The sequence below is a fragment of the Podarcis erhardii genome (assembly GCF_964252035.2).
Source record: "Podarcis erhardii genome assembly, chromosome: 10".
NCBI lineage: Eukaryota > Metazoa > Chordata > Lepidosauria > Squamata > Lacertidae > Podarcis > Podarcis erhardii.
Genome location: NC_138500.1, coordinates 68,764,324 through 68,778,145, shown reverse-complemented (window position 1 = coordinate 68,778,145; position 13,822 = coordinate 68,764,324). Strand labels below are relative to the sequence as shown.

Genomic DNA, 13,822 nt, shown 5'->3' with positions numbered 1-13,822 from the left:
TTTTGAGGATTTGAATACGAGTTGAAACCGCCGTGGAAAAAGCGTAAGAATTACCTCTGGCTCATAGCGAATGATGATATTAAAATCCATCAGGAAAGGGATGTTGTTGACGGTAAATCTTAACCCCACTCCATTCCGAACTCGTGCAAAACCCGGCCCTGACCATGTCACAGGTTTTCCAGGAACAGACTCTCTAATAACAACATCCAGAGCAGGGTTCCTGCCAAACAGAACTGAATCCTGAAAGGATAGATTTGCGTTTTAAATATCACATTTATTCAGGAAACAAAATGAATCCTGTCTTGCTAGGTGTAGAACTACACACACTTTTAGCCAGGGTAGCCATGAACTCTTGCATTTCCCCTCTTCAAAGCCTATTCTCAAATCCTCTCACCAATAACCTAAGAGGTTACTCATTGTTTTGCACAAGCCATAAGCTACAGATAATGTGAAGTGACTCAAATAAGGCACATATATTACAGTTCTCCAAGGATCCTACCCCAGACTTTTAAGAGATGGGTTTCCCTTCCTTGAAATCCCTTACAAACCAATTAATGGGACATTCGTGTTACCTGTCCAACGGCTGCTTTTCTTATGCCTCGTTTCTTGTTTCTGTTCAATACGATCTTTCCATTTTCAATTTTGAAATCATAACCTTGTTGCCGAAAATAGACATCACACCATGGTAAAGCTGTGGGCTGAACCTTATAAACAGGTGTTTTAAGTGGTGGAAGTGTCAAAATGCTGGTTTTCTTTGGTTTTTTAGTTGACACACAAACACAATCAAACAATGGACAACTAGGGAAGCAATGAATCTGCATAATTAATAGTCTAAACAATATATTATTCTCCATGTCAAGGAACTTTGTACTTCTAACCAACTTACAAAGAGAACTCTGCTTAACTTGGGGTAGGGATCTAAATCCAAGAAAATCAAACTTCTAATTTTCAAACCGTAATCATGTTAATTAAGGAAGGGAATAAAAAGAGAAAAATAAGAAGTGGGCACAACTACTGATTAGCTATGAAGTTTTATAACTTTAGGGCAGAGGTACTGGGTGGATAATTGTACTGTTTCTATTGTTAAACAATTGGGAGTAAAAGAAAAGAAATAATACCTGCCTATTTATTGCCAATTACCCAGAAATTTACCAGTAGATCCAGATCTACCTTCTGTCCACTGCCAGATTCCAGCATGCAGGTTGCTCATCAGGGCAAGACAATCTGAGCATATAACACCAATCCTGGCCAACTGCACTGGCTGCCAATTAGTTTCTAAGCCCAATTCAGAGAGCTGGTATTGACCCATAAAGCCTTAAATGGCTCAGGACTGCAGTACCTCAAGGACCTCCTCTCTCCATGTGAACTGACCCTGCGATCATCCTCTCAGGCCCTTATTCATGTGCCCCCTCAAAAGGTCTGGAGGATGGCAACATGAGAAAAGGGCCTTTTCTGAAGTGGCTCCCCATTTGTGGAACGCTTTCCTCAAGGAGGCTTGCATGGCACCAACATCAGGCAAAAACTCTCCTCTGTAACCAGGTCTTTGGCCTTTACCTATCTATGACCATTTAGAAGTGTGTAGGGTGTTTCTAATGTATTTCCTTTCCCCTTGGTTTTAATGTATCTTGTGTGAGGTTTTCTGTCTGTCTGTTTGGTTGGTTGTAAGTCGCTTTGGGTTGCCCTGGACAAGATAAAGAGACTAACTAACTAACTAACTAACTAACAGAAACACAACCGTGCTTAAAAGTACATCTTACTACATCCCATACACAGACGGATTTTTGCGGTAACATCGTTTATAAATATTGTAAATAACATAAATTAAAATATACTACCATTCGATCAACAACTTTCCTACTTCCCCTCTCACTTCTGTTTCTGCTCTGACTCCCCTCTTTAGGTTTGATCTATATTACCACAACTGCACTTTGAATATGGGAAAGGGAAAGGTAAAGGACCCCTGGCAGTTGTCCAGTCGCAAACGACTCTGGGGTTGCGGCGCTCATCTCACTTTACTGGCCGAGGGAGCCAACGTTTGTCTGCAGACGGTTTTTCGGGTCATGTGGCCAGCATCACTGAGCTGCTTCTGGCGAACCAGAGCAGTGCATGGAAACGGCGTTTACCTTCCTGCCGGAGTGGTACCTATTTATCTACTTGCTCTTTTGGCATGCTTTTGAACTGCTAGGTTGGCAGGAGCTGGGACCGAGCAACGGGAGCTCACCCTGTTGCTGGGGTTTGAACTGCCGACCTTCTGATCAGCAAGCCCAACAGTAGTTTAGACCACCCGCGTCCTCTATGAATATGAATATGGGAAGTAACGCCAAATAAAATACCAAAGGTGAAGATCCTGGGAGTGGCATCGAGTCTTCGGCTTCATATATATAATAGTCCAAAGGTAAGAAGAAGTATCCTGGGGCTGGCTCAGAACACTGACGGCCCACGATGTTCGGAAGGCACTGACACTGACCATTAGTAGGCGTGCACCTAGCAGAAAAGAGAGGAAGACGAAACAGTACAAAAACTGCACAACCATGGACAAATCGCAATACATTCTTTCTTTATGTTGGTGTTATTGCCCTATATTAGCAGAGGAGTCTCCCCAATACAGCTAGTAGCCTGTCGCACTGATGCTTGAATCTAATCCCTAAATTCACTCTTGCCATTTCCAATGACTCTAATGGCAAAGGAAAGAAGGGCAAAAATCTGCACCACTTTCAGTGGGAGTTTGTGGCCTAACATTTCTTAGATGTTAAATGAAGCATTTGAAACAGGAATTCATAGACTTACAAGTTATTGTGGGCACCACCAATGTCACAGCCACAGGGAGAACATCCATGTAGATTGCTCCCAAGGCCCCAGTATCCTTGCTGCAGTAAAATAAAAACAGAAACCGGTTAACCCCATTTGACATTAAAAACCGTTTTACTTACTGACCCTTTTGATTCCGTTCCATTCTCCGGGGATGGAGAACCTGTGGCCCTACAGATCTCATCAGGCTCCAAGTTCCATAAGCTCCAGCCAGTATGGCCAATAGGGCTGAAAATGGAAAATGAAGCCCAGCAATATCTGGAGAGTCATAGGTCCCCTACACCTGCTAAGGAACATTGAGCGTATGAACAGATTAACATGGAAAGGGGTGCAAGTGGGAGGACCCTGCTTCAGAAATGGAAACAGGCTAAGTAAAGAGTTGGGTTGAATTTCCCTGCTTTCAGTCCTAGATTGGACTCCCACCCTCTCCTAAAGTGGCATGCGCAAAACCCAGATGGGCTTTTCCTGGGCCTGTAATCTAGCAGCAAGCCATGTTTCTTGGGTTCTCCCTATGGCAGTATACTAACTCTGATCCCTGTTTTCTTAGCAATTTGTAAAAGACAAAGAATTCTCAGCTGAATACCAAGGACTGCCACTTTGACCTTTGCTTCATCACTTCCACAGCAGAAGAGACTTTTCAAAAGGTAAAAGACAAACCCACGGGAACTTTTGTCAACGCAGAATACTGCGGTATCTGTCTCCGAACCTCTCGGAGGTACCTACAGGGCATTCCTCGCAATGTTGCCCAGTGGCAAACCGCTGGCACAGACACTCTCCAGTCACTGGGTTGCAAGCAGAGAAAGACAAGCTTCCTGAAGGGTTGCAGCTGCAGGCTGAAAGGACACAAAATAATCACCATCTCTGTGAGGCTCCCTTCACATGCAGCATTGATGAGCCCTCAGTAGAAATAAACCTTCCAAGGCGGTAAACACCCTCTGCCTCCAGCAACCTTCATTCCAAGGACACAAATCCCAAGGGATGTGCTGGCAGGACACCTGACCTCTCTTACCACTCAAGAAACAGGTGTGCATAAGAATATATAGTTCTGAAAATGCCATGGAACACAATGGACTTCCATTTGTTATGTATTTCTGACACTTTTGCAATTGTCAGCTAGGGTAAAATGCACAGCTAGGGGATGTAAAAGATCCTTTCCCCCCTTCATTTCCTCTGAGTTTTATAATACAGCGTTTGCTTTAAGGGGGGAAAAAAGTTCTACAATCCCTTGGTTGCAGTACTGAACGAATGAAATGATTATGGCCTGGTTAAACCATAGTTTGCAGCAAGCCATAGTTTAATGCGAACGAGCTGCATACTAGTGTGTTCATGTGGTGCTGCTGCTACACCACAATGAAACAAGCAAGAGTCTGGCTTCTCACATTGCCTTGACCTGCGCTTGCAGTTTGCGTTTCTCCTGCAGGAGCAGGGGAGGAGTACCACACGAACTTTAAGCAGCGTTCACCAGAATGCTTGCATTTGCCAACACCTTGAACCAAGGTTTGTTTCAAACTACGGCTTAATGTGACATACAGACTGAGCCAGTTTTAAGGCAGGTGTGTTCTGATACTCAAAGCCTTTAATGGGGAGGAGGGGAAGGAGAAAGAAAGAAAGAAAAACGTACGCTGACAGCCAAGAGGATCACTTCCACTCAGCCCATAGTAGTTTGGCTTGCACTTGTCACAATGAACTCCTTCGACGTTTTCCTTGCAGTGGCATTGGCCAGCAATGGTTCCAAGAAATGGGTCTGTACGATCCTCGCACAGCCCATTGTACAATGTACCTTCAGGGTCACATTCACAAGCTATGGACAGATAGGCAGTCACAGATGTAAGTGGAAAGCAGTTAAATGGAAGCATTCACAGGCTGGAAATGTTAGCAAGTCATTGCAATAGTCAGCCTTGATACGGCTAAACTCACCCCTATATCCTTTTAGTGAAAAGGTCAAATTTAATACAGTGGTGCCCCGCAAGATGAATGCCTTGCAAGACGAAAAACTCGCTAGACGAAAGAGTTTTCCGTTTTTTGAGTCGTTCCGCAAGACGAATTTCCCTATGGGCTTGCTTCGCAAGACAAAATGTCTTGTGAGTTCTTGCGAGTTTGTTTCCTTTTTCTTAAAGCCGCTAAGCCGCTAATAGCCGTGCTTCGCAAGACGAGAAAACTGCAAGACGAAGAGACTCGCGGAACGGATTAATTTCGTCTTGCGAGGCACCACTGTATATGCTTGCTTAGGGAAAGGGTCTGAAATTAATATCACAGAGCAGTCGACTCCTTGACTGTAAGAGAATATGAAACAGCACAATTGCGAGGAGTGCAAATTGTACACATTTTTATACTCCTGTGGAGTCGGACCTCCAAATCCAAACAGGATGAATATGATGAAACAGGGATAATTTGCCAGAAGAAAAGATTTGAGTGTGGAATGAAATATATGGGCCATGTTTAGGGCCTACCTTGTTGTCTTAAGGAAAGAGGAGCCCTATTCAGGCAATACAGGGACAAAGGAGCAATATAAGTACAAAGATGGGATGAGAATGCATCTTTAGCTTCTTCCATCGCACAGCTCCTTCCAGTTTACCTGTGTTCTGTAGCGGGGAGCCTTTTCTATTTATGGAGGATCCACGTGCAACGAAGAACCCTGGAAGATCGCAACTCTTCGTAACACAAATGGCAGAAAAGGCTCTCCACTGCAGAAGCGGCACTAGAGTATGGGGCAACTAGAAGAAGCATGCCTCACTCTAGAATTTTTCCACTTGCGTTGGCCGCTCATGGCTAGAGGGGATGTTGTCCTATGTCTTTCTCCCAGAATTCATTTTTTGGTACTCTGCATCTTAAAAGGTCTTTAAAAGCAGAGGTGTTTCCCATTGCATATGTGCCTGATCATTCCTAATCTAGTTCAGATTTTCCACATTTTCTAAATCAGCTCGTGTACAACTTGCTGGTCTGGGCCCCTGCTGTTTAGCATCTTGGATCACCGATACGAAATACTTGATTTGGGATGCAGGTGGCGCTGTGGGTTAAACCACAGAGCCTAGGACTTGCTGATCAGAAGGCTGGCGGTTCGAATCCCCGTGACAGGGTGAGCTCCCGTTGCTCGGTCCCTGCTCCTGCCAACCTAGCATTTCGAAAGCACGTCAAAGCGCAAGTAGATAAATAGGTACTGCTCCAACAGGAAGGCAAATGGTGTTTCCGTGCACTGCTCTGGTTCGCCAGAAGCAGCTTAGTCATGCTGGCCACATGACCTGGAAGCTGTACGCCAGCTCCCTCGGCCAATAAAGCAAGATGAGTGCCGCAACCCCAGAGTCGGCCACAACTGGACCTAATGGTCAGGGGTCCCTTTACCTTTACCTAAGTAAATGCCACGAGTTGGATCCAGACTGTGCAAACTGAATTTAGATCCCATTGAGATCAATGGGACGAGTAAATCATTGCTTTCAGTAGGAATGGCATTCAACTAACTGAGGCCTGGGTCCAGCTCTATGGGTCATCATCTAGAAAAGGTCACACACTTACGGATACATGCACGAGGGTCCGAAATTGTCCTCTCTGGGTCTTGATAAAAGAAAAGCTTGCAGCGATCACAGTGCTGCCCCATGGTATTATGCTGACAATCTTCGCATACCCCACCACTGATGCGGTTATTAGAAAGGTACACGGCCATATCAAAGTGGCAGTTTTCAGAATGACCATTGCACTCACACTCTGAAACAGAAGACAAAAACAGAGGCATACGTATGATGTAGACAGGGACAGGGACCCAATCCCTTAATGGTATGTTCATCCAAGTATACGAAAAACAGACTCTGAATTCTACTGTAGCTTCAATAACTTTGCATGAGGAACCATGGATAGCTCTTAAGTGGACAGGCACTTTCAACAGAGAGTTAAGCCTATCAATGCACAGCACTTCCAAGCACCGCACGGCGATGGCTGATTGCTATTCTCAAGACTGATAACAACGAAGTAAATCACTTTGAGGTACTTTGGCAAGCATTTTCCTGCGATCCTTCTGCTGGCCTCCAGGGAGCATCATTGTAGAAATCTTTGCACCTCTCACAGGACAAGCCGTCTGTGTTGTGCTCGCAGAGGCAGCTCCCATGGACCTGCAGCATGTCAACAGCAAATTTAAAACACAGTTATCATCTGTGCTTTTCTTTCCTGGGATGTGATTCAACAGAAATGTCTCTCATCCATGTCCTGCAGAAATTAACTGGGTGTGCATAGCTCAGTTGGTTAGAGCGTGGTGCTGAGAACACCAAGGTTGCAGGTTCGATCTCCGACTGGGACAGCTGCATGTGCCTACATTGAGGGGGTTGAACTAGATCAGTGGTGTCCAAACATTTTTAAAAGAGGGCCAGATTTGATGAAGTGAAGGGCCGTGAGGGCCGCCAAACCAAAGTTGTTGACCTTTTTTAAGGATTGAGGTTGTTGAGCTTTTTTATGATTTTACCCCAAAGTTGTTGACCTTTTTCTAGGGTTGAAGTTGGGTTTTTTTTAGGATTTTACCCCAGGAAATAAACTGCCAGGGTGAGGAACCTCATGGATTACGTTTGTCGCATACTCTTCATTGCTTACACGCAAATGCTTCTTATCCAAATCTTTATCGTCTTTTTTATAAAAGCGACTTCTTTGTAATGTAATCAGCCCAATCTACACTCACATAGGCAGCATCATAATTGGGGAATTCCAAGATCTCTGCTGGATCCCAGTCAGCTCTCAGTTCTGGCAGCTAAAGGGGGAACTTCTCACCTTATTGATGCAAACCTCCAAAATGTATTTTGTATAGTTAAGCTTCTACCTCTATCTTCAGTATTTTATTTTATTTTTTACTTTATTGCTATGGCTAGTGGCTGATTCAAATAAAGATTATTCTGATCTGATCCGACCATCAACACATACAACCATTAGCAAGGTTGGAGACCCCCCCCCCCCGAGGTTTGTAGAAGTACAAAATGGTGGTGTTGTGGGATGACCCCAAAACAGTCCAATGAAAACCAAGCATGATCAGGGCCCACAGAATGCCGATTTAGGCTTCATACATGGTATGCTTTTAAACCACATTCAAAGCACATTTTCTTCCTCAAAGGATTCTGGGCACTGTAGTATTTTATGGGTTGCTGGAACTGTAACTCTGGGAGGGGTAAAATTATAGTGTTCAGAATTTGGCAGGGGGTAGGGGAGTAGAGAAATAGGCTTTCAATGTGCTTCAAAGGAATAGTGCCGTCACAATCTTACTTTTAGTGGTAGTGTTACAGAAGGGAACAGAAAAACGTAATTAATGGAATGGAATACGTTGGAGAGGGCATTAGTGACTGGCTGGCTGGCACCATGAACAGGAGCACTTCACGCAGGAACATTTTGCTGCAGATTGCATTTGTAGCTGAATAATTTTTACATTTTTAAATCACTGGTCACTTCCCTCTTTCTTTTTTTCTTATACAAGCTATTCTAGGCAAGTTAAGAATTATTGCATTTATCTATAAATAATTCAAGTCTACACACAGCACTGGCTATTAACTAAATTATATCCGCATAATTACAGCTGTGGCATTTTCCTGCTATTAGCCAAATATGATCTAATTACTCTTAGGAGTATCTCTGCAGTACCATACAGAAGCTGGATTCTTTTTGCCTCTAATAAAGTGTCAAGAATGAGAAGATTCGTGACGTACCATTCCAGGCTCATGGAAAACATCACCCCTCAGATTTTGCACTGGGCCACAGTAGCTGGCGTGACCATTGCAAAAACAGCTTCCGCGAACTATCATCTCGTAAAGCGCATAGTAGTATTTTTCCAGAGGATCACGCCGCTTTTGTCCGAGTAAAGTATCGCCAAGCGTGTGAAGCTTAGTAAAGTTTATTCTCAGGTTTGTTAAGGTAATGAGCTCTGTGAGGAAGGACAAGAAATAATTGGTTAATTGACCTCAACATTGAGTTGATGCAATTCAAGCACAACAGCAGAGATCATTCAGGGTACGACTAAAGGGTTAATTCTGTTATTAGAGGGTGGAGGCGGAGGTGTTGCTTAGCAACCAGGCAGAGTGGCATGGTCTTTGCTGAGCTAGCGCATGTTCTGATTGGATGTCTCCCTGCTATGTACAAGGTCTGAACTGAGAAAGGCAAAACCTCTCTGCTTCTTTCTCCTCAAGTTCCACGCCATTTTTGTTCAGTTTTGAGCAGTAAAGTGGTTTTTTCCCCCTTTTCCTCTCTGAACCGTGTTTTTTATTTACTGTATGTGATTTGCTAACAATGTGAACATACAATGCTGCCTTAAATACCAAGTCAGACATTTGTCCCCACCATGTCGAAGATTGAATACTTCAGATGACCATGGCCCTCCAGAGTCTTCTCTATCCTTTCCACCTTGCTCCATCACAAAATTCAACTTGGTACTTTCTATGTGTAAAGCAGATGTAGGGGAAATTTGGCCCACTTGTTGCTAAACTACAACTCCCATCAGTCACAGCAAGCATGACCAATGGCCAGGGATGATGGGAGTTGTAGTTTAGCAACAACTGGACTGTTAAAGGTTCATCTCACCCAGTGTAAAGCATCCTTTGCTACTGAGCTTTGGCCCTTGCCACTTAAAATACCCAAGTATAGTAGCTCTACCATAGTTGTAAACATGCCAATCTTTGCTGAAGGCAGCAGACTGCCATGACAGTATACATTTAGGGGTAGCCAATGTGGTATCTTCCAGATGTTGTTGGCAGCCTAGCCGGCGGTCAGGGAAGATCAGAGTTCGAGACCTTCAATATCTGGATCTTGGCTATTTCTGCATTAGTATTTTGCATGAAAGCAAAAGAATTTTTAAAGGCATTATGAAACTCCAAACTACTGTACCTTGGATGTATGGGGCGTAGGGATCTTCTATTTCAAAGCTGGGATCCAGAGCTTTAAAAACAACCTGTAGAAATGCAATGAAGATTTATACTGTCATTGTAAAAGTAAATGACTTACCGTATTTTTCCGTGTATAACATGCCCCCATGTATACGATGACCCCTATTTTTGGGGACCGCAAAAAAGGGGGGCGGGATATTGCCTAGAGTTGTTCAGCTTGGGGGGGGGCAGAGATTGCCCGGAGTTATTGAGCTGCCAATCACTCTACAGCACGCCCGCCGGTGAAAATCGCACACATCGCCGTGGCCACCAATCGTCTGTACACTAGCCGCCAAAAATCAACACCCAATTGCCACAGCCACAGCCAATCACCAGCAACCAATCACAAGCCCAATCGCCTGTCCCCCCTCTGCTATCCGTGTATAATACAACCCGCAATTTTTGCCTATTATTTCTAAGGAAAAAATGTCGTCTTATACACAGAAAAGTACGGTAACTGGAATATGTTCTTACATAAGAAATGCATAGCTAAGGACTACACCACTGAAGCCTAAATAAACATTAAAACTAAGTCCTTACGATGAAATGAACTCAAAGAACAGGCATACCTCCCCTTCAGTGGAGGGCTCGATATCCGAATATCTTGAGTCACAAACAACATCTCCAACAGTGGTGGCTGGCCTCGAAGGAATATCAGGAAAAGAAGTAGCACAGTCTTGCGCAAAATATCTAAACACTTTCCAGGTTTGACCATAATCTGTGGAGCGCTCCACCAACATTGCTGCAGGCCGAAATGTCTGTGAAGAGAGAGAACTTCATTCAGATCACTCCCACCATAATGACCTCTTCAGTCCTCAGTGGCACCAGAGGAAAACCTGCATCTGTGGACTCCCAGATGTGTCCTCATTTATTCTTGGGCAGGATTCAGATTCTGACATGCCACTACAAATGTTTCTTGAGCATTCGCTAAATGATAGCGAAGCTACCCAGCGACAGATTTCCGTTCCTCAGCTCCATGTCCAAACTCAAATTATCTAAGCGTTATGTTAATTTTAAATTCCCACTTGTGTTAACAATGGTTTCATGTTAGTGAAAGTGACTCTCTTAAATAATGTGTTTTATAAAAGATATAAAATCCCTATTTATTGCTGCTGTGATGAAAAGCCACTGAAATGAATAAAAAGAATACCCCCTCCTTTGTCAAGCCTCACAGAACTCTAGCCCAATGGTTGCCATTAATCTGATTTGAATTAATTTTATAATGATTTTAGAATGTTGTATCATTTTACTGTTGTTAGCCACTCTGAGCCCGGCTTCGGCTGGGGAGGGCGGGATATAAATAAATTATTATTATTATTATTATTATTATTATTATTATTATTATTATTATTAATATGCTTATCAGTGGATGAACATGACTGGCTTGCCATAGACTGCCCATGGTTGGAACTCATCAGGAACAAGGTGTTCATTTCTTTCTTTTTTAATATTACCTGCATCTCAACAGACATTCTTCGCAAAATTGTTACAAAATACACATCAAAACATAAACAATAAAAACAGATTTCAAAGCCACTTAAAACATCTATTTCTTAATACCAATAAAAACCAGCAAAGCGAGGTGGGGGGGAATAGCCCAGTGTAATTTAAACATACGAAACAAGATCACAACACTATTTCGACATCTCAGGTTACAGTTCACCACTGAATGCCATGAGAAAAAGTTGTGTCTTCACAATACTTCTAAGGATGGAGGGATGGGCTTCTCTGGTTTCACCAGCAAAAAGGCCCTATTCCATGTGCCCGCCAGCCTAATTTTCATTGTTGGCAGGTCTGTGAAGCAGATCTTAAGGCATGAGTTAGTTGATTTAAAGAGTTCCTTAAATAATTGGGTCCCAAACTCTTCAGGGCTTTGAAGTTCATCACCGGCACTTAGGTCTGGAAGTGCCATTGTAACCAGTGGGATTGGTCCAATATAGATATAATATGTTACATAAGGCGCCTAAGATTTCCAATTAAAACTGTAGAGTGGAAGGGGAAAAGGACCTTTCTTGCCTCCCCACTTCCAGCTCCTGTCTGAAGACTGGAGGAGAGACCCTCTTAAGAATATTAGTGGGGTGGGCAGGGGAAGGACTAGATTGTGTGAAAAATGAACAAAATATTTTAGCTGCAGTTCATTCATTTTCAGCACTGTATTCTTGTTATAAAAAAGCGCACCTAGACATTCCGTTGTTGCATCCACAACCTCGGTTTAAGGTGCCGTATAGCTCCTAGCTTTAACATCTCAGTTTCTAACACTGCCCCACGCAGAGCACATTGTAGTAGTCAGCCCTGGCTATCACTAGTGTGTGGATAACATGAGACACTGTCTATCTTCTCTCAAGAAGGCAAAGGAACTGAAGCTGGTAAAAACCAACCCAGCTACTGCTGTTGCCTCTTAGCCTCAACAGCACTGCTAAAATGCAAATTTGATCCTTGGGGGGGAATGTACTCATAACAATCCTTCATCTGGGTTTTCCCCACCCACAGCACTTCTATCTTATCTGGATTAATCTCAGTTTCCAACCCAAACTTGCCTCAAGGCGCCAATCCAGAAGTTCAACCGCCTCTTTAGGATGAGGAGATGGAAAACAGATGCAAAGTTGAGTGTCATCTGCATACTGATGACATTTCAACCAAAACCTCCAGATGACTTCCTCATTAAGATTAACAAAGTACGAAGATTTGAAGTCCAATACCTATCACATAATAGCCAATCCTTCACATAATAACCAGTGTTTCCATCTGACTGTTACTTAAACTCTAAAGGACAGCATATGCAAGGGTTATACTTATCCTAAAACAACACTCTGAGGTAGTCTAAGCTCAGAAATAGCGATTGTCAAAAAAACACCCTAGGAGTTTCATGGGCAGGTGAGGATTTAAACACAAGTACTTTAGCCACAGGACGCGGGTGGTGCAGTGGGTTAAACCACAGAGCCTAGGATTTGCCGATCAGAAGGTCAGCGGTTCGAATCCCCGCAACGGGGTGAGCTCCCGTTGCTCGGTCCCTGCTCCTGCCAACCTAGCAGTTTGAAAGCACGTCAAAGTGCAAGTAGATAAATAGGTACTGCTCCGGCGGGAAGGTAAACGGTGTTTCCGTGCGCTGCTCTGGTTCGCCAGAAGTGGCTTAGTCATGCTGGCCACATGACCCGGAAGCTGTACGCTGGCTCCCTCGGCCAGTAAAGCAAGATGAGCGCCGCAACCCCAGAGTCGGCCATGACTGGACCTAACGGTCAGGGGTCCGTTTTTACTTTAGCCACAACACACAGATAGCACATTAAACAACAACATACATTGCACATCTGTGGAACTCCTTGGACACATTTCCTAGTCAACAATTCAGACGGCTTGATTTTCCAAAGGTTTTCCATGGTTTAATGAAAGTCACTAGTCTATAAATCAATTTAAATATTACATGATTATGTAGTTATGTGCAGGGTACCTTGAAAGTCAGGATAAGGTGGCTGAACTGAAACAGATTTTCTAAATCCAGCCTGATGCTGACATGGTCAACACCTGAAATGGAATGAAAAAAGCGTTAAGTAGTACAAATTATCTATTTTATCTGATGAGTGTACGATATGGCAAACTGTACGAAAGAACATTAGGTGGAACACGGCTGGATCAGATCAAAAGCCTACCTTGGTCCACAATCTTGTTTTTCATACGACCAACCAGATGCATATGGGAAGTTCAGGAGCAGGAAGTGAGGGCAAAATAACTCTCCACTGTTGTAACCCAGCAGAGGCACCAGCTTATGAGGATGACGGGGGAGCCTGATGTTGTACAGTGGTACCTCTGGTTACGAACTTAATTCGTTCCAGAGGTCCGTTCTTAACCTGAAACCATTCTTAACCCGAGGTACCACTTTAGCTAATGGGGCCTCCTGCTGCCGCCTCCGCCGTGCAATTTCTGTTCTCATCCTGAGGTAAAGTTCAGAATAAATGCTCAATAAACAGCTGATGTAGAATAACCTCCTTGTAAAACTTTGTGCAAACAAATCAGGATGAATGCTCCATAAACAAGTCATCTGGAAATGACCTCTGGCTGTTTCCAGCCAGGTGTTTATGGTGAGTTTATGCTCACGTATGCAAGGTTTCTTTTTAATATTCACTCATTTTGAGCATAAACAT

At 43.6% G+C, this 13,822-nt stretch overlaps 1 protein-coding gene across 3 annotated transcripts in view; it reads right to left on the bottom strand.

Moving 5' to 3' along the window:
- The window catches only part of LAMB4 (laminin subunit beta 4), a 67,084-nt gene that overhangs the window by 29,333 nt on the left and 23,929 nt on the right, over positions 1-13,822 (bottom strand). For 2 of the 3 annotated variants that reach the window (XM_081878457.1, XM_081878456.1), the window contains 12 exons: positions 13,132-13,205; positions 10,256-10,444; positions 9,649-9,712; positions 8,478-8,692; positions 6,788-6,908; positions 6,319-6,507; positions 4,430-4,609; positions 3,532-3,641; positions 2,788-2,867; positions 2,334-2,484; positions 573-704; positions 55-240 (listed from right to left, as the gene is read on the bottom strand). In XM_081878457.1, coding sequence (XP_081734583.1) covers positions 55-240; positions 573-704; positions 2,334-2,484; positions 2,788-2,867; positions 3,532-3,641; positions 4,430-4,609; positions 6,319-6,507; positions 6,788-6,908; positions 8,478-8,692; positions 9,649-9,712; positions 10,256-10,444; positions 13,132-13,205 — 1,691 coding nt within the window. Of the gene's footprint in view, positions 1-54; positions 241-572; positions 705-2,333; positions 2,485-2,787; positions 2,868-3,531; positions 3,642-4,429; positions 4,610-6,318; positions 6,508-6,777; positions 6,909-8,477; positions 8,693-9,648; positions 9,713-10,255; positions 10,445-13,131; positions 13,206-13,822 lie in introns of those variants that run through there. The other variant, XM_081878458.1, reaches the window with a different exon arrangement.